The sequence below is a fragment of the Sorex fumeus genome, unplaced genomic scaffold (genome assembly GCF_029834395.1).
Source record: "Sorex fumeus unplaced genomic scaffold, SorFum_2.1 ptg000006l, whole genome shotgun sequence".
In the NCBI taxonomy this organism is placed as follows: domain Eukaryota; kingdom Metazoa; phylum Chordata; class Mammalia; order Eulipotyphla; family Soricidae; genus Sorex; species Sorex fumeus.
In genome coordinates this window covers 4032052-4056506 of record NW_026606063.1, presented here as the reverse complement: position 1 = coordinate 4056506, position 24455 = coordinate 4032052, and the positions used below count along the sequence as shown (strand labels likewise).

General features: G+C 55.5%; 1 protein-coding gene across 1 annotated transcript in view; it reads left to right on the top strand.

Annotated features, from left to right (window-relative positions):
- Positions 1–16726, top strand: part of RASGRP3 (RAS guanyl releasing protein 3) — a 90166-nt gene extending 73440 nt beyond the window's left edge. Inside the window, exons 10-17 of the mRNA XM_056125199.1 lie at positions 1902–1979; positions 4260–4373; positions 8244–8359; positions 9530–9677; positions 12214–12250; positions 13474–13599; positions 14091–14455; positions 15099–16726. Coding sequence (XP_055981174.1) covers positions 1902–1979; positions 4260–4373; positions 8244–8359; positions 9530–9677; positions 12214–12250; positions 13474–13599; positions 14091–14455; positions 15099–15107 — 993 coding nt within the window. The 3' untranslated portion in view covers positions 15108–16726. The remainder of the gene's footprint in view (positions 1–1901; positions 1980–4259; positions 4374–8243; positions 8360–9529; positions 9678–12213; positions 12251–13473; positions 13600–14090; positions 14456–15098) is intronic.
- The last annotated feature ends 7729 nt before the right edge of the window (positions 16727–24455 follow it).

Sequence of the window (24455 nt, the reverse complement as noted above, 5' to 3'; positions counted from 1 at the left end):
TGTGGCCGCACGGTCCAGGAATAGATGCACTTGTGGGTGAGGCTCGGCCTGAACGTGTGGAGAGCAGCTGTGAGCATGGCTGTGGTTGAGTTCTGGAAGTTTTTGGCTGCCAGGGCTGGGTCCCTTGGGGGTGGGGAGGGGTCTCTCACGTCCCCTTCTGGGGCGCCCTGAGTGAGACAGCCTTGCACAGGGTCCGGTGGCATGGTTTATGGTGAGCTTCATGTTGAGGGAGCTGTTTCTGGAGAGGGCTGTGCCCACACTTTGTGTGACGGAGGTGGACTTGGATTTCCGGTTGGAGGTCTGGTCACTGCCATCGCTCTGCTGGCGAGGCCAGTCCCAGCCACCACTGTGCCTCATCCTCCAAGACCGGGCAAGCCCAGGAAGCACTGGCACTAGGCCATGCCAGGTGAACAGAGGCCTATGGCCTGCATGCAGGGTGGGGGTCACAGAACAGTGGACAGCCGCCACTCACCACAGAGTGGTTTGACATGTCTCCCCAGGGAACCATAAAGCGTTTGGTTTATACAGAAGCCGACCAGGTGGGGGACATGGCTGGCCCGTGTGAGGCCTGGCAGGCTCCCCAGGAGAGAACGGCATGACCCTGAGGTCACAGCACTGAGTCCTCAGAGGCCAGGGAACCCCAGGGCCACTCTGCCCACCTGCCCCCTGGATACTCCCTAGGGCTCTCGGGACAAGGAAGCTGCCCCTTCCCCCCACTTGGCATTTGGTCGGATGCTGATATTGTTCTGTCCCGGGAAGGGAGTTTCGTTCACACATCGACCAGATCAGATGGGAGGACGCAAATGCAAGGCCCCTTTATTGCTAGCTCGAGCTAGGGTCCGAGTCTCATCCAACGCAGTAGAGTCTTGACAAGGACCCCGACCCGAATTCTGAGTAGCTTATATAGTTTGGTTACACAACAGCATTTTTTCTTTTTCAGGAACTGACAATATATTTCCAATGTTGGTTCCAGTCCTGTCCAGTGACTCCAGGGACTAACAATATGTTTCCCATTCTTGGTCCCAGTCCTGTCCATGACTCGTCTCCACTGGCCGCCTCTACCTGGTTGGGCGCCACTGCCTGTGCCCCTGATAGGCTGTTGCCCAGTGTTGGTCTATCTGCCCAGGGTGATATTGTTTTCTGAGAAGTCGGGACTTTCTGATGGGGGAAACTGAAATTCTGGCCTGCTGAGTTTCGGTCTTAAAATAGTGTCATGGCTCCACTTCAGCCTCACCATATGAACACATCTTGCAGCTCCCAGTTGTTTATCCAAGGAAACTGCATCTCCCGAGGGCTCAGAATAATAGAAACCCCAATGGTTAGGGCTCGTGTCTGCCATTCTTCCGTCCTAGCTCTAGGATTTGTTCCCTGGCATTTATTCCAGCTGTTCCATGTGTCAGCCTTATTGTAGGCATCCTCTACGCTGTGCTGGGAGCCTCCGGGTCCCTTAACTTGGCTGGGTCCAGAACATTAAGCTACTCCATAAAGATGGCAAAGTCCAGGTTCTTGTGGATCCATTTATTTATATTATTATTTTTAATTCTTTTGTTTGTTTTTGGCTTTTTGGGTCACACCTGGCAATGCTTAAGGGTTACTCCTGGCTCTGCACTCAGGAATGACTCCTGGCGGTGCTCAGAGGAACATATGGGATCCCGGGGATCGAACCCGGGTCAGTCAAACGCCCTCCCCGTGGTTCTTGTGGATTCTGATGGCCATCCCAATGGGCTGGACAGCCCTTTCTTGTTTCAATTTCTTTTTCCACTTCTGCCTGCCCCCTATCATGCTACTTTTGTTCAAATCATAAGACAAAAGTTGAAAAATCTGGAAAACATCTCAGCCGTGTCATGGAATAAAGAGACGAAACAACCCAATAATCCTTCCTCCCTTCTGTTCTGACATAGCTCTCGCTGGACCTCTACCACACGGAAGATGATATTTACAAGCTCTCGCTGGTGCTGGAACCGAGGAATTCCAAATCGGTAAGCACTGTTCTCCCAGACTTGTGGCCAACACCAATGTTTGTCACCCACAGTCACTGTCCGTCTAGGAGGTGGCTTTGTGCTCTGAAGATGGAGAAGTTCTTTCAAACTCTGGTATTTCTGCTTTACCAGGGAAAGAGCTTAGCCCTGAGAATTAGTTTCACCCCTCGCAGGCTACTAAAGCTCGTTACCTGAAATTACTATGATTTTTTTTTTGGCTCCCATATGCTTTTTCCCCTCTAAGATGCTGAAAACTCACCCATATATAGGACCAAAAATAATTTTTTTTTGTTTTGGGGACCACACCTGGTGACGCTCAGGGGTTACTCCTGGCTCTGCACCCAGGTATCACTCCTGGCGGTGCTCGGGGGAACCGTATGGGGATCCAACCTGGGTAGGCCACGTGTCAGGCAGGAACCTTACCCACTGTGCTATCACTCTATATCACTCTGCCCCCCAAAAAATTTTTTTTTCTCATCAGAGAAAATTAGACCCTTCTTCCAGGCTTTAAGCCACTCATTAAGGGCCAGAGCAGTAGGACAGCAGGCAGGGCTCTTCCCTTGCACACAACTGACTTAGTTTTGAGCCCCAGCATCCCAGGGGGTCCCCAGAGTCCAGCCAGGAGTAAGCCCTGAGCACTGGTGGTTGTGACCCCAACCGAAAATAAATAAATAACCCCCTGCATTAAACGGAAAACCAGTCCGGCTATATTCCAAATACACGAGCATAATTCCCACCTCTCTGTATTGGAGGGGCCCTCCCATATTTCAGTATCTCACACATCACTGGGGTCTGGGTCTAAGTCGGAAACAGAGACACTGACGTCTCACTGGTTCCAGCTGCACAGCTCGCTAGCTTTACCCAAGGGGACCAAGAGCCAGAAAGGTTTTCGCACTGGTGAAAAGCAAAAATATAGCGAATGATGAATTTGAAATTGACCGTGAGGAAGAGCTTGGTGGAAGGAGGGAAACGCTGTCTGCGGGACTCTGATCCCAGGGTCCTTTTCTTCTGCACGTCTTCTAAAAGCATACCCCACCTTAGCAGCTGAGCACGGCCCACTTGACAATCCTGCAGCCCCGAGAGTGGGCATCTGGGGGCCCGAGGCTCAGGAAAGGGCAGGGTAGGAGAGCCACTCTCTGGTGCCAGGAAAATGCGAGCTTGCGTCTGCCATTTGACCTGGTAGCTTCTGCTCTGAGGAGAGCGTGTGCAAAGGCACTGGGTGGGTGTGCACTGAATGTGAGTGTGTGTGTGGGGGGGGTGGGGTTTCTGGGGGGGCTGACTGTGTGTGGGGTGTCTGCTGAGTGTGTCTGAGCAGCTGCGGATGTGTGTATATTGTGTCTGTGTGAGTGTGGGTGTCCAGGGCCGCGGCATGGGTGTGTAGGTGGGGCTGTGTGTGATGTGGACTGGGCGTGAGTGTCTGCCGATGGCAGGAAACGCTGGCTCATGCCCCTTGCTCACGGGATCGCCGGCAACACCCTCCACTCAACACCGGTCGGGGCTGAACTTGGCAGTGAGTTAGTCCTCAGCAACTCTGGCCACGTGTCTATACACCCTAGTTCATCACCCAAACCTGACGCCGGCAAAACTCCTCCCACTGCCGCGTGCCCAGGCCTCCTGGCCACCCCCCAGGAACTGTTTCCCGCCTGAGTGGTGACTACACGGTCTGCGTGTCCCCCACCCCCTGCACAATTCATGGGAAATCCGCAGAGAAAGGGAATTCACCAAAGGCCACAGAGACGTGATCACCAGCCACGTCAGAAGCGGTTCAGGTCCACGCTGCCCAAGGCACCAATAGGAACCAGGGAGCTGCTGAACAGATGCCAAACCGCCTCTGGTTTGTTCTCTGTGTCTCCCCCGTGGCTAGGGCACTGGGCTAAGATTTCCTGGCAGAACTGGAAGAGCAGTCGTTGTTACTCTCCAGTTAAAACAATGCCGTTGTACACCTTGCCACTGCATAGTTCCCTGAGAGCTGCCCGCAGTGGCCCCTGAGCACTGTCAGGAGCAGCCCCCAGCTCCAACAGGGGTGGCCCAAGTTTCCCGAACCCCCCAAAACATAAAATAATGCTGCCCGGCTTTCTGTTCAGCCTTGCACTCACCAAAGATGCATTTCATCACCAACTCGATTGCGTTGCCCAAAGGCATCCGGTGTATGATCTCGAGAGTGTCGCAGAGATGACGGCCTTAGCTGTCAATGAGCCCCACGTTCACGTCCTCCTGGGCCACGCCAGCCCTCACTGCTGGAGGCCACAGACGAACGTGAGTTCTGTTTTGTGCCCGCAGCCTACCTCCCCGACAACACCCACCAAGCCCGTGGTGCCCCTGGATTGGGCGTCAGGAGTGATGCCAAAGCCCGACCCCACGGTCATCAACAAGCATATCAGGAAGTTAGTGGAGGTAAGTGGTGGAGAGGACGGAGAGACCCCTTTCCCTTTCCAGAATATTCTGGGGTCATGTCGGAATGCGACATGTCTCGGGCTCTCACGAGCAGACACTTAGCTCTGCCTGGCCCTGGCCGCAGAGGAGGGACCTTCCCGAAAGACCCTTCGTCTTCCTGTCGGTGTGCCCTCACTTTGACCAGCACGCTCGGCAGCGCCCATGGGCTCTTTCCCAGGTGTCTGATGCCTCCTTATCCTGCACCCAAAGTCAGAGAGCTTTGGAATTCTACTTATGAAGGTCCCCGTGACAGCTAATTGGGTGCCGCGGGGAAAGAGAGGCCACGCGCCTGCCGGCAGGACCCATTCTCCTGACACAGCTGTCAGGACCACTCCTTCCGGTTCCAGATGTCAGGGTTTTGTGATGGAAAGAATTGTGCAGAGGGGGGCTTACAAAAATAAAAGTTGGGGTTGAAGAGTTAGTTCAGAAGGTGCTGTGCTTGCCTCGCATGCAAATGACCTGAGCTAAAAGCAGCAAGGCATGTAGTCCCCTGAGCACCTCCAGGAGTGAGCCCTCAGTGAGCACAGAACCAAGGAGTAACCCTGAGCAGAGCCAGGTGTGACACACACACACATGCACACACACACACACACACACACACACACACACACAAGCTTTCTGATTTTACGCAATTCAGTTATTTATGGATAAACTTACAATGGAGGCTGAACAATCTGATTTCGTTAAGTAACGCCTCCCTTTGTACCTTGATTGTTTCTCAACATACTCCCAAAGCCTCACACAACACAGGAAAATATCGACTGAAACAGAAAAGACAAAGTGGAAAGGGAGAAAGACGTACTGTAGCCACACTGCCAGTCAACCCTGTGTCTACTTGCAGGGAGAACTCGCAAACCTTGAAAAGCCAAAACTCAGAAAGAAAGGCACTGTGTCACTGTTTTGGAGTATAAAGTCAGAATCGTGGTTAATGTGGAAACATTACACACACCATAGAAAATCACAAGGTTTGCTAACTTTTCTGGCCACACGCATTCTAGTCCTCCAGATGACCACGAATGATTTGTAAAAGTGTCTTGTCTGATTTTATCCTACACCCCCCCCCCCCACACACACACACGGCCAGGTTTCCTCTGCTCCCCCAAGTTCGAGTCCTTGGGAAACCAAACCCAAATGGTCCAGAAGCAAGCGGCAGTTTCCGTTCGTTGATAAGGACACATCAGCGTTCCCGGGGCTGTCCTCGGAATTTGCACAGCAATAATCCATCGACTGCCGAGACCATTCACATAATTGACATATTTCACACAGCAAAATCCAGAGCTGCCGAGCTCGGACCCTTGGACCTCAGTGAGTGGGAGCGGGTGGGGTGGGGCTGGGTAGGAGCAGAGGGAGCAGGGAGAGCCCTGCGTGGGGCTGGGGGGTGCGGAGAGGAGAGGCTGGGTGCAGCTGCGAACTGTTGGGCCATCCCAGGACAGGTGCGGGGGGGCGGGGTGGGCACGGGAGCTCTCCTCGCAGCCCTGATGTGGGGTCAGTACCCCCATGACAGCGGTTCTGGGTGCAAGTCCAGGTCAGCTGAGGCTGGCAGGGAAGGCTGGGACAGGACATGCCCGGCACTTGGGACCCGGCCAGGTAGGCACGCGTGAGTGCAAGCATAGGTGTGTACAGATAGACACGTGCACACACTTGTACGCATGTGAATATACACACATGCACACAAGCACATGTACACATGCGTGCACGCACTCGGGCCCTAGCCCGCACAGCTGCCCCATGTTTGCCTTGGACTCTTGCCCTCCTTGGGGGCTCCCGTCTTAGTGCTCAGTTCTCGGTGCAGGAAGTGCCCGTGCCCATGAGTGCCTTGTCTTCCCCGTGTGGGGCCTCTTCGGGCCTCCTCCGGGGACAGTTCACTGCACCTTTGCAGATCTCCACAGCAGATTCTCCCCGGCCCTCGGTGCTCGTGTGCACGCTGCCGGCCTTCCTTGTGGCCAGGGTGCTGGTCAGGGCCTGACCCGGCTGCCCTCGGCACTGCGGGGGAACATCCTGGCACGTCCTGCCACTATGCGGTCTCCCAAGTTGTTCCTAAAAGCCAAATATCCTAGTGCAAATTTTCTTTCTTTAAGCAAATGAAACCTGCCTTTTAATTTTGTTTGTTTTTGGGGGGTCACACCCAGCGATGCACAGAGGTTCCTCCTGGCGGTGCTTGAGGGGACCATATGGGATTCTGGGAATTGAACCCAGGTTGGCCACGAGTAAGGCCAACGCCCTCCCCGCTCTGCTATCGTTCCAGCCCGGATCCAACCTTCAAGAAGCAAGGGGACTCTCCCATCTTGGGGCACCCCTGTTGAGAGGTGGCCTGAGACTGGGGTGCTGTGGGAACGGAACCGAGTGTGGTTTTCAACATGAAAACGCTTCCGCCTGTTCACCTTTGGTGTTGGGGGCGCGCCTGGCACACCTCTCGGTACTCAGGGCTCACTCCTCGCTCAGTGCTCGGAAATCACTTCTGGCGCTACCTGGGGACCGTACGTTGGTACCAGGGATGAAATACAAGTCGGCCGTGAAAGGCAGGCACCTCACCTGCAGTTCTCTCTCCCTTCTATATTTTTAGATTCAAATATTTAATGCTTCTGGAATTTGGTTGGTTTTGCAGATTACGAGTCACTGACACATCAGTGGACCCAAAAAGATAAATTTAACTTCAGTCCCTGTAAGAAGGGCCTGTTTTTCTGAACTCTGCAGAGACTTAACAAGACTCCGTGATTTTGATTAACGCTGTTTCCTAGACTGTTGACCGACAGTCTTTCTACACATCTCCCCTTCACTTCTCGGCTTAAACACTGCCAGCCGGAGCGTGTGCCAGGTTTGGTTCTAGTTCAACTGTAGAATCAGTCTGTTTAGAGTTGGTGTTGCCCTAAGTGGTGACCTCAGGTACAACCGAGAGACACGTTCTATGCATCCGCTTAAAGAAGGCAGATTGGAGGTGTGGGGGATGGGGAAAATGTATTTATTTATTTTTCCTGCAAAGGGAGAGGAGCAATTGGCCAAATCAGTTTGGGAACTTAAATGAATTCCCACTTGGACTCTGGCACTGCCTTAAAATAAACGTCTGTGCTTGGGATCCTCTCACACTTTTGAGACTCTCTCTTCTATTGCAGAGACATTAGCATCGGGGAATTCGGCAAATCTAAGGCCTCTCTTATCCAAAGTCTCTGTTTAGACCCCCCATTCCCAGGCATCCTCCATTTTTTATTGTGTGCGTGTGTGTGTGAGGGCGGCTGGAGCGATAGCACAGTGGGCAGACGTTGGCCTTGTACGTGGCTGAGCTAGGTTCGATTCCTCCGTAAGTATCCTGCCCGCATGGCAAAGCCTGGAAAGTTCTCCGTGACATATTCGATATGCTAAACACAGTAACAACAAGCCTCACAATGGAGACATTACTGGTGCCCGCTCGAGCAAATCGATGAACAACGGGAGGACAGTGCTAGAGCTATTGCTAGTGCTAGGTGTGAGGGAGTGTGTGTGGGGGGAGAGGGGTTGGGTCAGACACTGGGGTGCTCAAGGCTACTCCTGGCTCTGTGCTCAGGGGACCGTGAGAGGCAGGGGCTTATCCTGCGTGTGCGTGGCAAGCGCCTTAGCCCCTGTGAATCTCTCTGGCCTCCCCTGCCCGCTGGAGCCCTTGAACTTCTCTCTCCACGTTCTGCCCCATTCTCTGCTGCTCTTTGCCTTTTCTTGTTCGATTCTCAAAGGTTGGTTTCGCTCTCTCCTAAGAGTTTCGAGGCTCAAACCTCTGAGAGCAGAGAGTTGACCGTCTCTCTGCTTTCCCAGAAGGGGTTGGAGGCTGCCCGGCGGCCTGTCAACGCTGTCTTTGCTTTGCAGTCCGTGTTCAGGAACTACGACCATGACCACGACGGGTACATCTCCCAGGAGGACTTTGAGAGCATCGCGGCCAATTTCCCTTTCTTGGACTCCTTCTGCGTGTTGGACAAAGACCAGTAGGTGTTGTTTGCTGCCGTTCCGCCAGAGCGCCTGGCGCAGGCCTGTTGTGCCCATGCTTGCAAGGGCTCGAACGTGTCACTGGGTGTTTACTGCGGGGCCACGATGGCTTAGAGGGACACTGTGGGCAGACCACCCGCTCAGGGATGCGCCCAAAGACCACCTGCAGGTCAGCCCTGTTCTCAACTGCCTGCACAGCCCCTGAGCTCGGCGAGCCCGGCACCTTCAGCCAAACAGTGGGAAGAACCAGGGCTCGAGCCAGCGTGCCCACCCACCCGGGACTGACGCCCAGCCCCAAGCTGCAGGAAGATTGACTCTGCCCCTCTCAGACAGTCGTGGGGTGGGAGGGGGGTCTGCGTCTCTTGGTTCGTGTGATGCTTGTCTTAGCAGACAAAGCAAAAAGGCATTTCTGAAGCCCTTCTACACGGGTATACGTGTACACACACAGACATACATACACACGTTCATTGAACAGACAGACGTAATGACATGACACACACAGACACACACGTACACAGACATACATTCACATATGCAGGCACACACACACACACCTAGACCTATGCGTAGACACAGATATATACATACCTACACACATTCACATACACACATCTACACACATACGCAGATATACACATCATATACATCTACACACATTTACACACAGACATACACACATCATACACACATTTACATACACACATCTACACACAGGCATCTCCATACAGACATATACATTCACAGACACACACACACATATACAAAGTCAAGCACAGGCATGCACACATGCTCACACACAGACATATACATACACACATAGAGGCACAAAGATATGCACATAAACATATGCACAGTCATATACATACACATATACACTGACGTACACGCATTTCCTTACACAAAAATGCAGATATTCAAGAGACACAGACACACACATACAAAAGTCATGCCCGGATAGGCACCCATGCACAGACACAGACAGACACACGGATACCACGACAGACACGCTCCCGCTCACTCACTCCGGCAGTCCTGGAACTGAAGTCCTCCTTTGGGGTCTCTCCGCCCCCCAGAGTCACCGCAGAGTGACCCGTCTCCTCTGGCTGGGCCCTTGCGGGCGGGTGGGCGCCAGAGGCCCTCACGGCTGTGTCTGTTCTGCCTGCCCCCAGGGATGGCCGCATCAGCAAGGACGAGATGATGGCATACTTCCTCAGGGCCAAGTCCCAGCTGCACTGCAAGATGGGGCCCGGGTTTGTCCATAACTTCCAGGAGATGACCTATCTCAAGCCCACCTTCTGCGAGCACTGTGCAGGATTCGTAAGTGCACCCGCTGCCTTCTCATGGGGAGGATTTGGGTGGCAATCTTCAGTCTGCCGTCTGCCGGCCACCCAGAGCCAGGGGAACTGCTCCCCGGCCAAAATAGTGACTTCGTGCCAGAGAGACCGTCCAGGGCTCGGGCATTGGCCTTGCTTGAGGCCGACTCCAGTTTGAATCCCAGCGCTGCACAACGTCCCCTAGCACCACCAGGAGTGACCCCTGAGCACTGCTGGAGACCCCGGGCCCCAAGGCAAAACGAAAAGATAGAAATATTAAGTAAAATTAAAAAGCAGGAACTAGAGAAATAGTACCGGCAAGGCATCACCTTGTACCCGGCCGAGCCCCAGTGCGTAGCTACAAGGCTACGGTGACCCAAGGGAGACTTACTTGAAATCTCCTCATTCCTGAATTCAGATTCTGGGGTTGGAGTGTTGTGGATTCCTTATCTTGATATCTGGAGAACCAGTGACCTCCCTAGGGTCCAGGACCCTGTACTTGGGGACAGTAACTCACACCAGGTCTCACAAAGTCCTAAACTAAGGCCCTGTGTGGACCTCCTGCCCACCTCACTGAATCTGCACTTTCTGTTCTGACTGGCACGGTCCTGTGTCCTGTGTCTCTGCTGGCAGTGACGTCTCGTGCTGCCACCCACCCCTCTCCAGCCCTCTGACTCTGGCTCCCCTAAGTGATCCTTCCTGTCCCCCAGGCGCCCGGGTATCCTTAGAACATACCCCAGGACCCGGACTCTCCCGGGTCCCAGGAATCTCTGTCTACTGACGGAATGTCCTCAGGAAAAGGGCCACCAGGGTGCTGGGCTCGCAAGAGGCCACCCCCAGTCTAGTCCCCGGCACCCCACACGGTCCCCACAGTCCCTCCAGGAGTGATCCCTGAACATCTCCGGAAGTGGCCCCCAAAGCAGTCAGAGAAGCAAGAAAAGGGGAAGGAGCAGGTCCCCGTGGGGTGCCAGGGGGCTCCCACCCGGGCTCTGCCCCCAGCTTTTCACACACACAGCCCCCAGCGGGCCTCAGAACCATGTCTCTCAAAATCATTTTGGAAGCAGGGGTCCATTTCATCCATCCATCCATCCCATCCATCCATCCATCCATCCATCCCATCCATCCATCCATCCATCCATCCCATCCATCCATCCATCCCATCCATCCATCCATCCATCCCATCCATCCATCCATCCCATCCATCCATCCATCCATCCCATCCATCCATCCATCCCATCCATCCATCCCATCCTTCCATCCCATCCATCCATCCATCCATCCCATCCATCCATCCATCCATCCCATCCATCCATCCCATCCATCCATCCATCCATCCCATCCATCCATCCATCCATCCATCCATCCCATCCATCCATCCATCCATCCCATCCATCCATCCATCCCATCCATCCATCCATCCCATCCATCCATCCATCCATCCATCCATCCCATCCATCCATCCATCCATCCCATCCATCCATCCATCCATCCCATCCATCCATCCATCCCATCCATCCATCCATCCATCCCATCCATCCATCCCATCCATCCCATCCATCCATCCATCCATCCCATCCATCCATCCATCCCATCCATCCATCCATCCATCCCATCCATCCATCCATCCATCCATCCCATCCATCCATCCCATCCATCCATCCCATCCATCCATCCATCCATCCATCCATCCATCCCATCCATCCATCCATCTATCCATCCATCCATCCATCCATCCATCCATCCATCCATCCACCCACCCACCCATCCATCCCATCCATCCATCCATCCATCCATCCATCCATCCATCCATCCATCCATCCATCCCATCCATCCATCCATCTATCCATCCATCCATCCATCCATCCATCCATCCATCCATCCATCCATCCACCCACCCACCCATCCATCCCATCCATCCATCCATCCATCCATCCATCCATCCATCCATCCCATCCATCCATCCATCCATCCATCCATCCATCGTGCTTCTTCCCATGGCCCTGGCCTCCAGGCCCAGCAAGGACATGGGGAGGCGCCTTGGGTGGGGGTGGGGTGGGTCACACTGTGTCAATGGAGTGAGGCCCCTTAGGGGATGAGGGCCCCCTTCTCTCCCACTGGGCTGGCAGGATCAGAGTCCGTGGGGGGGTATGTGGAGAAGGGGTGTCTCCCCCAACCCCCCCGCAACCCTGTGTGCTTCCAAGGGATAAAGGTCACTGGAAAGTGGCCCGGTCACGGTCCACTTCCACAGTGGCTGTTTCCTCCGAGTGGGCGGAGAGTGTGATGGGGAATAAGTCAGAGGATGCAGGAGGTGGACAACCTGCACTTTGCTGGGCGTTCCTCAGAACAGATTCTGCCCCTCTCAGCGCCTGCGCCTGCATTATCCGCGGGCGGGCTCTTCCGGCTGTTGGGAAGTGCGCCCAGAGCAGCCACGACCGTCTTTGGGCTCCAGCAACTTCCCCGACTGACTTCCTTCCCGGAGGCCCGGCTGCATTCCCCGCCTCTCTCCCCACGGCCCTGACACCCTCTGTCTTTCCTTACAGCTCTGGGGCATCATCAAGCAAGGATATAAGTGCAAAGGTAAGTCAAAAGGATCCAGCCGAGGGTCCCCCGAGCCCCACCAGGAGTGAGCCCTGAGCAGGACCATCACCCCCAAACCAAACGACAATAACAGGAAAGAGGGGCTGAAAGGTTCCACTGTGACCTCCGGGTTGGGGGGAGAGGGGGGAGGAGGTCCCTTTTGTTGGGTGAGTTTCCTCCAAAACCCCTGGCATCTTGGAGAGCTTGGAACATTGGAACATCAGGTCTGTGCCTCAGTTCTGCTCCTTTTCCGGGTCCCAGACAGCCTCCAAGTCTGATCTCTCTGGGACAAGGCCATTGTGCGAAAAAGGGTTTGAAAATAGCTAGACCGGGGCTTGGGGGGGGGGGGGGAGGGGCTCTGCCAAATCGTCTCTGCAGGGATTCGAGGGAGGAAATGCAGTTTCCAGGGCAGACAGGGAAATGCAGTTTCCAAGACAGACAGGGAAATGCAGTTTCCAAGGCGGACAGGGAAATGCAGTTTCCAAGATGAACAGGGAAATGCAGTTTCCAAGGTGGACAGGGAGATGCAGTTTCCAGGGCGGACAGGGAAATGCAGTTTCCAGGGCGGGCAGGGAAATGCAGTTTCCAGGGCGGAGAGCTCCAGCCCCACCTGATGCCAGCGCAGGTCTGTCCAGCGGCCCGCCCGGCCGAGGCGCCCTGTTGTCCACTTCCATACAAGGACAGGAAGCAGGTCCCATCATGTGCCTGGGAAGAGGCTTGGGGCAGTGGGGAAGGAAAGGGAAAGGAGGGCAACCCTTCCCGTGTTGAAAGGAAGTTGACACAGGAGGCGGGATTGGTGCCGGAACACTGGAGCGAGTCTAAAACTCAACTATCAGGGGCTGGAGAGTGGGTGGGCACCTGCCTTAAATGTGACAGGCCTGGGTTCGATCCTCGACATTCCATACAGTCCTCCCGAGCTCGGCAGGCGTGATTCCTGACCGCAGAGCCGGGAGCAGCCCCTGAGCACCGCCAGGTGTGGCCCCCAAACAAACAGAAACCCTCACCCTCAGGGGGCAGGAGAGTAGCACAGGAGGGAGGGTGCTCGCTCTGAACACTGCTGACCTGGGTTAGATCCCCGGCACCCAGGGGTCCCCCAAACCTGGCCAGGAGTGACTCCTGAGCACATGAAGCCCACACAGGAGTAGGCTGGGGCGGAGAGAGCAGACCCGGGACACCACCAAAGCGCGCGCTGACCACCCGGGCTCCGTTTGGGACTTTTGCAGACTGCGGAGCCAATTGTCACAAGCAGTGCAAAGATCTACTGGTCCTGGCGTGCCGGAGATTCGCGCGGGCACCGTCTGTGGGCAGCAGCCCCGGCTCACAGCCTGGCAGCCCCTCCTTACCCCCAGGTAACGTTCTGCCCTCCTCCTCCTCCTCCCCCTCCCCTCCTCCTCCTGTTCTGCCCTCCTCCTCCTCCTCCTGTTCTGCCCTCCTCCTCCTCCTCCCCTCCTCCTCCTGTTCTGCCCTCCTCCTCCTCCTCCTGTTCTGCCCTCCTCCTCCTCCTCTTCTTCTTCCTCCTCCTCCTCCTGTTCTGCCGTCCTCCTCCTCCTCCTCTTTCTCCTCCCTTCCTTCTCCTCCTCCTCCTCCTCCTCTTCCTCCTCCTCCCAGTGCTCCTTCTCCCCCACGGTGGGTCTGGGAGTCAGCTCCACTGCAGCCCCCACCAGTGGCAGCTGCACCCCGGACCCCAGCTGCTCCCAAGCACTCTGATGCCACGTGCCTGCAAGCTCTCTTTCCCCGGCCGTCATCTCTGTCCCTAGCTCTTTGCATGTCTTGCGTCTCTAGCGTGCGACTCGTTGGAGCAAGCGGGGGTGGGCTCACCGTGCTCCCTTTCCCCCTCCAGCACAGGATGAGGTGTTTGAGTTCCCAGGAGTCGCGGCCGGGCACCAAGACCTGTACGGCCGAGCCATCACACTGGTGACAGGCTCTTCTCGGAAGATCTCCGTGCGTCTGCAGCGCGCCACCACCAGCCAGGCGACCCAGACAGAGCCCGTGTGGCCGGAGGCTGGCTGGGGCGACTCGGGCTCCCACACCTTCCCCAAAATGAAGTCCAAGCTCCACGACAAAGCCGGCAAGGACAAAGGCTTCGCCAAGTGGGAAAACGAGAAGCCCCGGGTGCAGGCGGGCGTGGACGTGGTGGACCGCGGCACTGGCTGTGACCCTGAGCCCGAGGAAGAGGACATGGGTGAGACCAGGCAGGACGCAGAGGTCAGTGCTGGCTGGGAGCAGCCCAGACCGGTGGAGGAGGGGCTTGGGCGGCATGGAAACTGCAGAGAGAGTGAGTGCGCCTGAGGGTTGGAAGGAGGGTGGGGATCTACCTTATTTTTGGGGGGGCGGGCGGAAAGCTCAGATTTTATTTTGATTTGGGGACTCTACCCAGCAGTGCTCAGGAATCACTTGTGGCAGGGCTTGGGGAACACATTGTCGGCCACCCGCTAACCCATCTCCCCGGCCCTCGTTGAGGCTCTCTGGGCAATACAGTTGCGCTGAAATCTCAGCCGAACAGCTTCTGATGGAGAGCTGGAAGGTTCCCTAAGAGCTCTCAGATTGTGCCAACCATTTCCACGCCAACGCTGCCCTGACTGTATTCCCAAAGCCCTCTCCTGATTCTGTGTGGTACCCGAGCAGTCCAGGGACTCATGTTCCGCGGAGCACCCCTCAGAGAGCACAGCAGAAAGCAGACTCGTTATATCCGGCCTGGGAGCAGGAGTCATCAAGAGTTTGTGTGCTAGACAGACAGCCTGGTCTAGGAACGCTCCTCTCCATGCTGAGGGGGCTGGCGTTTCCCCCGTTGTACTCGACCGACTGCTTGCTTGCAACTCTCTTGCTTGATTCTTGGTGCGTGTTGCAGGACGGCTGACTTCGGGCTGACGCTGAAGGCAAGAACGGAACAAGGAAGGAGCAAGAGGAGAAACTCAAAAGACACTGCAACCCTCAGGAAATCATTCCGTGTTTACTGCCTTGGGATGCCAGGAGATTGCCCAGATCAGACTCCGGGGCAGAGGCTGTGCCCAACAAAGTATTTATTTCCTGAAAGGAGCCGTGAAGACTGGGGTAGTTATGTAGCGGGTAGTTTTCTGTCTTTCTGCAGAACCACTGTACGGGCGAAAAAAAAAAAAAAAAAAGCTTTTGTGCATGTCCCAGATACTCGTCCTCCAGACTCAGATTTGGCTGTTTTGTGAGACTGTTATTGCAATATTTTTTCATAAACATCGGCTGGGAGGGACGTTCACAAGAGTCAGTTTAGAGGTCTCTTGTGTGTTCTTTAGATGGGACCAGGACTTCACATCTTCTGGGGCACAGCAGTTCCGGGGAGAATGGGAGGCAGCATTGCTTGTGATGTTCCTCTGTTGTGTGGAGAAGCCGTTCACGGCACTCTGACCAGGCCGTGGCTTTTGGAAACTTGACAAATGCGTCATACGTGAACATTCCCATGAGTCTTCCCAAGTCTGCATTACTCAGAAGCTAGGACACAGCCATGAAAGTTCTCCTGCTCGTCCTCACTGCTACTCCTCAAGAAATGCCTTTCTTCTCTTTTTTTTCCCCACTGGAGAACCGAGAACGGATCCTGGGCAGAACCTGTGCTCGAGGCAGAGACACGAGCCGTGCTTTGTCACGTGGGCTCAGGGTCTACCCGGCCACGGCACTGGGTCAAGGTAATTCCTTGGATATGGTTTCCAAATGGACTGATTTCATTGGGCCACATGGATTCAGGGATGGTCTTGCAGAGACTGTGCCAGTGAAAGAGAGTACTGGCTAAGGGAGCCGTAATTAGTTACATGCCAAGAGAACTTACTGTCAGCAAACACCACTAAGAGGCAACACCATCCCTGGCCGTGGTTCCATGCATATGCCCACGATAAGACTCGTATTTGTAAATGCTGTGGAGTAACTTTGCAAAATTAAAAACAGAAAATGGACGCTGAAGTACAGGAAAACTGTCGTGTGCACGAGTGTGTACATGTATGTTTGTGTGTTTGCATGTGTGTTGGTGCAGGGCCTGGAACCCAGGGCGTCACCCATGTAAGAGGCGTGTGCTACCACGAGGCCCTCACAACCTGGCTCTTGAGTTTTTGATTTTACTTTTGAACTTGAAAAAAGATCGGGAAGGAACTTGTTAAAAGCATCAGAATTCAGGAAAATCTGGACGAGACTTGTTAAAAAACACCAGACTGTGCTTTTGCTTCGCGAAGCCACGATTTCACCTTCCCCTTAGTGGGGGAAACTACCTATTTTCCACCTACGAGAAGAGATTTGTGTTGTCGACTTTCCTGAGACTATATTAAACGGAGGCAGAGTAAACACCAAGAACCCCCCCCCCCAAAAAAAGAAAACAGACACGCATGTATGTATGTATGTATGTATGTATATGCTTGTAACAATTTGTCTTAGTGTGTGTGTAGTTCCCATGACTATTGTTCCTCTGTGAAAGAGGAATCGGGGACCATAATGAGTCACTTTGAAATTTTCGATTTTATCAATTACTCATAACCAGTCTTGGTGGCTCCATGTGTCTCTCAATCAATGTGCCATCACCACCGGGGCCAACGAAACAGACAAACCCCTGCAGGCGAAAAATAATGACAGCTGGTTCCTTTGCACCTTTGTACACTGGACGAAAACAGTCACTTTGGGGCGAGAAGCCAAAATTAGTAACTCGCAGCAGGTGTGTTATTGGGTGTCAGGAGAGGTTCGGTCAACTGATGGAGGGTGTCCTGGTGCTTTCGAGAGCTGTCTACACCACAGGGTGTCCTTAAAGGAGCCCAGTATGTTGAGTGGCAGCCTTGTGGAGCAACTGAGACCCCAGGTTACCAAGGTAACAGGGTCTCTCCAAAGTTCAGCCAACTCTGTTCTTTAACAACAAAGGCACCGAGCACACAACAGTTCCTGATGGAAGGACGCTTAAGTATTCCTCAAAGAAACACAATGGCTTCCCCTGAATGCCCCAGAGTCCAGAGTAGCTGGGAGGTATGCTCAGTGAAATGAGATTACCAGGCCAGGCCTGCAGCATGCAGTTCACGGCCAGATGCGACCCCTCTTGGGGCCAGGGATGTAGCTAGCTCACTGGTTAAACACAAGCCCCGTGTGCGGGAGACATGCGTTTGATCCCCTGCGCTGCAAAGGAAGAAACGACACCCTCCGAACCCCAACGTTCGAGCCCGCCTCTGGCTCTGATATTCCTGGGATCCTGGGCATCTGTTTGAGCCCGAGTTTTCTCACCTGACAAAGAGTGTTTTCACCACCTTGTTCGGTGACTCCCGAGTGGTGATAAACCAAAGACCTTATTTGTTCTTCGTAAGATCTTAAAGTTAGTATTCTGCAATTAAATGGGGTTCTTCCCTAATATCCCGAACTGTGTCTCATGACTGCATATTTTTTAAAATTTTTTATTCTTTATTTTTCTTTTTGCTTTTTGGGTCACACCTGGCGATGCACAGGGGTTACTCCTGGCGGTGCTCAGGGGACCATATGGGATGCCGGGAATCGAACCCGGGTCAGCCGTGTGCAAAGCAAACGCCCTACCCGCTGTGCTATCGCTCCAGCCCCGATGGCATATTTTTTGAGCCCCCACGCCCAGCATTTAATGACAGTTCACACACAGTGTAAACGGCAGTGTTCAAACACGTGTAAGTGAGCACTATTAAAAAGGAGTTCTCAGAGTCCCCGTGCTGTGTCATGTAGGATCCCTGCTCTTCTCTCGGCAAATCTGAGAGAGAGACTCAGCTTGAAAACAGGCAAAGTTCAATCAAACAGCAGGCTGGAGAGCACTCAGGTTCAATCCCTGGCACCCTAGAGGGTCCCCTGAGCCCTGCCGCCAGTGAGCCCCGAGTACAGAACCAGGAGGCGCCCCCGAGCAGCACCAGGTATGGTCCCAAACCCCTTCCTCTCAAAGAAAAAAAAAAAAGCAACGAGGAGAATAAAACACGAGCTGGTCAGGGGTGTGGCTTAAGATGGGGGGGGCACACTGGAGGCTGGAGCTATAGCACAGTGGGGAGGGTGTTTGCCTTGAATGTGGCCGAACCGGGTTCGATTCCCGGCATCCCATTTGGTCCCCTGAGCACCGCCAGGGGTGGTTCCTGAGTGCAGAGCCAGGAGTAACCAACCCCTGAGCATCGTTGGGTGTGACCCAAATAGGCAAAAGAAATACACACACACACACACACACACACACACACACACACACACACACACAATGTGGGGCACATGGCCGGCAAGTAAGAGGCCCTTGGGGCGCACTATTCCTGCATGGAATACCATCTGCTGTCCCCCAAACCCCACTCCCAGCAACCTCCAACAGACAAGAGACAAGTCCCACGGACGGAAAGGCGAGGAGAGAACGCTCAAGCCTGCGGAATCAGCCAGCGTAAAGGATGCATGAGCGGCCAGACGAGATCCTGGAGAGACGAGTCTGCAGTGAGAGGGGACCAGTGGTGGCAGAGAAACACGCTGGGTAAGTTCATGCCAGCTGGTGGCAGGCCCCTTCTGGCCCTGGGGTCCTTCTGAGCCGGCAGCAAAGGCAGAGGGCGGGGATCATTCGCGGAGACAGAGCAAACCTGTCCCCAATCCCTGCGGCAGGCAGAGGCGAAATGAATTCACATACAGAGCCAGAGTCCACGGGGGCCATCGTCGGGCAGAGCGGACGCGGGCCTCACAAGTGGCGGGCCTGGGGTCTATCCCTGGCACCCATCTGGCCGCCGGAGCCCTGTCGGGAGTGACCCCTGAGCACAGAGCCAGCAGTCAACCCTGAACACCACCAGGGGTGGGATTTGAAACAGGCCACTGGTCGTGGGCCCCAAACACACGCAGGCCCAAGGTGAATTCCAAGGGCCTCGAGCAGCCCATGCCCTTCAGATGCAGTGAAATCCCGCCGTCTGCTTGCCTGGAGCGGGTGGGGACACGGCTGGTGTCCGGCTGCGGGTGAGGACGCGCATTGGGCCCCGGAGGGTCCCGCCAGTCCCCCGGGCTGGACATGGACCGATCTGAAACCACAGGCACCGGGGCTGGAGCGATCGCACAGCAGGGAGGGCGCTGGCCTCGCCGGCAGACCCGGGTTCGGTCCCAGCATCCCGGAGGGTCACCCTGAGCACTGCCAGGAGTAATTCCTGAGTGCAGAGCCGGGAGGAAGCCCTGAGCACTGCTGGGTGGGGCCCAAGAAGCCAACAACAACAACAACAACAAAAAAAACAATACACAGCCCCAGACAAGGACAGTCCCTCCCAGGAGACCTTCCCCTCCCCTCCCCTCCCCCCCTCCCCTCCAAAATAAGCACCGACGCCATCGCCGCGCACACAGAGCCTCTTTCTGCAGGATTCCACGAAGCACCAAAGCCACGGAGCAACCTTCTCCCCTTTCGCCTCTCTGGGTCCCACCCCGGGGTTCCTCCTGGCTCTGCACCCAGGGGCCAGCCCTGGCGGTGTCGGGGGACCCTCGGGGACGGTGCCGGGACTCGAACCCGGGTCGGGCCGCGTGCCAGGCCAGCGACGCCCTCCCCGCTGCGCTGCGGCTCCGGCCCCCGAAGGGACTTGTGCTCCCCAGGCCTGAGTCCCGGGAGAGACCGGGCGGTGTCAGGCTCAGCCCGCTCCCGCCGGAGCACTGCGCCACGAGCGGCCCTCGAGCACGGCTGGGGGTGGCGGAGGGCTTAACGCAGACGGCGCGGCTGCCCCTTGGCCCTCACCAAGATGGCGCGGCCACGCTTCAGCCTCACCAAGATGGCGCGGCCACGCTTCAGCCCCACCAAGATGGTGCGGCCACTCCTCCGCCCCTACCAAGATGGCACGGCCGCCCTTCAGCCCTCCCCCCCATGATGGCGTGGCTACGCTTCAGCCCCCACCAAGATGGCGCGGCCACCCCTCGGCCGCCACCAAGATGGCGCGGCCACGCTTCAGCCCAGCAAGATGGCATGGCCGCCTCTCAGCCCCCACCAAGATGGCGCGGCCACGCTTCAGCCCCCACCAAGATGGCGCGGCTGCCCCTCGGCCCCCACCAAGATGGCGTGGCCACCCCTCGGCCGCCACCAAGATGGCGCGGCCACACTTCAGCCCCACCAAGATGGCGCGGCCACCCCTCGGCCGCCACCAAGATGGCGCGGCCACACTTCAGCCCCACCAAGATGGCGCGGCCGCCCCCAGCGCCGGTGTCTCGCGCGGGCAGCTCGGGCCCCCGGCGGCAGCACCCGCGAGGCCTCGGCCCTGGCGGCACCTCGCCTGCGCCCTGGGGAGACGCGGCTCTTCCCGCGCGAGCAGCGTCTCGTGGCGTCGCCCGGCAGCGCCACGTGCTCCTCCCACGTGGCCCGGCGAGCGCGAGCCCGGGGGCAGGTTAGGTTGGGGGCGCCCGCCGGGACCCCACCCCGCCCTTGGCGCCCTCGGCCCACCCCGGCCCGCCTCCCTCTCGGGGCGTCTTTGCAGCCCCCACCGGGCCTGGTGGCCGCTGGGTCCCGGCGTCCCCCCGGGGCTGGCAGGGGAAACGGGGATGCTCATGGGGGACCCTGCCCCGCCGCCACCGGGTTCCTCCTCCCCGAGCTCCCGTGCCTCCTCCCGGGGCTTCCCCGGCTCTGCGGTGACTTAGCACGGAATCACTGTCCCTGTCCCCCCGTAGGTCATCGATTTCTTCATTGATTTGTTCATCCACTTGCTCGAGCGGGCCCAGTAACGTCTCCTTTGGAGACGTTGTTGTCACTGTGTCTGGCATATCGAATACTCTCGGTAGCTTGCCGGGCTCTCCGAGAGGGGCGGAGGAATCGAACCCGGGTCGGCCATGTTGGCTGCCTGCAAGGCAAACGCCCTTCGGCTGTGCTATTACTCCAGCCCAAGCAGTAGAATTAGAAAAAAAAAAACTTTCATAATAAGACACTGTACACTGCACTGTAGCACTGTCCTCCCGTTGTTCATCGATTTGCTGGAACGGGCACCAGTAACATCTCACAACAGATTGTGAGACTTGTTGTTACTGTGTTTGGCATGTCCAGTAAGTCACAGGTAGCTTGCCAGGCTTCGCCGTGCAGGCGAGATACGCTCGGTAGCTTGCCAGGCTCTCCGAGAGGGGCGGAGGAATCGAACCTGGGTTGGCCGGGTCAGCGTTGTGCAAGGCAAATGCCTACCCGCTGCGCTGTCACTCCAGCCCAGCACAGAATCATCCTGGGGACTGCCCCGTGCGACGCCCCCAGGCCCGGCCCTCTCCTCCTGAAGCCACCCACCCCTCGACTGCTGTCAGGCTCCTGACAACCCCCTTTCCCTTCTTGCACTTTCGGTACGGGTGGCGGGACGGCCCAGTCACAGTAGCACAGGAGCGAGGAACCCAAGTCCTTTCCCCAACTCATCGACTTCAATGATCCCATTTCCCCAACCCGCCCCACTGCCACATCCACCTCGGGCACGGCGCCACCCGCCTTGGTCGAAGCTCGGGCACCAGTAAGTCCTCAGCTTCTGCTCCCGGACTCCGTCTCCCCCGCTTTGGGCCATTTCTTCCCTCTTGGCCAGTGGCTGACATAGAACCCAACAGGCCCCAGTGGGGCAGGGCAAGGCGCGGGCCTGCTAGTGCCATCCTCATGCCCCAGCTGGTTGCTGCCTCGTGTGAGCCACCCCCAACGCGGTGCCGACCAGGTTGGACTCTGCCTTGTCACTCTGACATGCCCAGATCAGTTTCTGGATCTGCCACGGAACGCTGCCCTGAAGGGCACGTCCTTGTGCTTCTAAAGCCCGGGACAGCAGCCGAAAGGCAGCCAAGTACTAACTGGAACCGCAAGCCACTTCGCCTCTCGGAGAAAATAGAATTGACTTAATACAGATTATTATTATTTTTGATTTTTTTGGGTCACACCCGGGGATGCACAGGGGTTCCTCCTGGCTCTGCACTCAGGAGTTACTCTTGCTGGTGCTCAGGGGACCCTATGGGATGCTGGGGATCGAACCCGGGTGGGCCACGTGCACAGCAAACGCCCTCCCCACTGTGCTCTCTCTCCAGACCCAATACAGGCGATTTTTAATAGAGCCTCCCTCCAATTCTAAAGAAACGTGCTTTTCTCCCCTTTCTGCTTCCACCAGAGGCCCCGTCACCTACTCCTAATGGCAGGGAGCGAGTTACATGGGACTTCACCACCACTCTTAAAATTCCGTAAGTGACTAAAAGTACCCAAAAGGCAGGTTTGGGTTCCAACACGGACACACACAGACCTGCTTAAGTCAGTGATTCGAACCTTGGATACATTTTTAAATTCTTTTTTTTGCTTTTTGGGCCACACCCACTGATGCTCAGGGGTTCCTCCTGGGTCTGCACCCAGGAATTACTCCTGGGGGGTCCTTGGGGGACCATATGAGATGCTGGGGATCACACCGGGGTCAGCCCTGCGCAAGGCACGTCCTGTCCGCTGTACTCTCTCTCTCTGGTCGAACCTCGGGCACATTAACTTAGTGAACAGGGAACTGCAGTCGTGGCAACACAAAGCATGTCTGTTGCTGATAAACGCTTGTGAGAAGTTAGAAAAAAAAAAAGCTGGCAAACAGCTTGTGTATCTGATACCCGGAGACAGACGCAGCCTTCACTCACAAGGAAAGGTCCTCTCAAAAGCGACAGATTGACAAAGAGCTATGGAAGGTTAAAAACAGCTGATTTGAGAGGCGAGAAAAGTCAAAAATACACAGAAGATTTTAAATGCTTTCTCCAGCAGGAAGCTTGCTGCCGGGTTGCCGGGCACAGCTATAAGCTGGCACTCCGGGCGCAGGACAAGTGGAAGCGACACTGGCATGTCTTAGTCCGCTCTCATACACAACGCTGACACCCTGTTCTAGTTCCTGGTCCAAGGAGAAAGCAAGACGGTGCCGACTACCACAGCACTTGGTCTCACACACACGTGGCCATTTCATTCTTTTGCTTTGTCTGGGTCCCACCTGGCTCTGCCCGCACTCAGGAATCACTCCTGGCAGGAACAGGCACTATTTTAACATCCCACGGAGCCCAAGGGCCCTCCGAAACCTCGCTTCTTCAAGAAATTCCACAATCCCTCGCCCAAGGTATTGCTACTTCCTAGAAGTGGAGGCTAAGAACGCATTGAAGGGGCTGGAGTGCCAAACACAGAGAGCGGGTCGGATGTTTGCCTTGCACGTGGCTGATTCTTGGCATCCCCTCCCATCCGGGGACCCCCGGAGCACCACCAGGAGTTGCCCTGAAGCACTGCAGAGTGCGGCCCTCAGAAACAACAACAACAAAATATGCTTCAGATCAAAAGACACAGTCTATAAAAATAACTTTATTTGACTAAAATAACAAGACGGATATCCTATTCAGAAATCTCAATCTACACTAATGGTTTCAAAATGGGGGAGGTCTAGTTTGGAGCACACGCCGAAAACAAAAACGTTTAAGACAAGCCATCAGGAAGAAAGGAATCACGCGCTTTCTTCTATCTGAAAAGCAATCTAGTAACCACAAAAACGACGGAGCTGTCAAAACAACGAGACCTATCACTCGACTGTGGAGTCTCAAGCTGTAAAAGTGATAAAAACAGATGCCAGGCAAATGGGAGAAATCCTAAACTTTTAGGATGTGAATTCTTGACAGTCTTATTTCCAGGAAGGAACTCCTACACTTAGCAAATATTTAGCAGTCTGAAGAGCAACGCAGTTGTCAAGATGTACTTAAAAGAAATCTTTACTGACGACAAGTATTTCGAATCTGAACATGTTAGAATGCTAAGTGCGGGGTGAAAAATAAGCACCTCAAACAAAACTGGCTGTACCAAAACAACGTGATCTCAGTAGCAGATGTGATTTTTCAGTCACACCTGGCAGTGGTCAGGGTTTGCTTACGGCACTCCTGGCTACTGGAGGGAAACCTGTCCGGGTATCGGGGATAAAGCCACGGTCAGCTGCCTGCAAGGCAAGAGCCTGGACACCTGCACGGTCTCTGTGGCTCCATAGACAGAACGTTTTTAACGGCAAGGCACGAGTCGATTCCACGAGTCTCTGGTCTAAAGAATTTAGGTAGGAGAGGAACACTCTCTTTGTACACTTAATTTCCGTCGGATCCCCCCCCCCCCCAGGAACTTGTCCCACGCCCGTTCGGAATAAAGAAGGAAAAAAAAAAAAAGAAAACCCCCTGAAAACGAGGGTCAAGCATTTCCCCCCAGCAAATCTGTGGCAACAGCTCCACCCAGTGGCCAAGACGAGCAGCTCGGCCTCTCGGACTGTTCTGGGCAACAACCATCAGCCGGCGA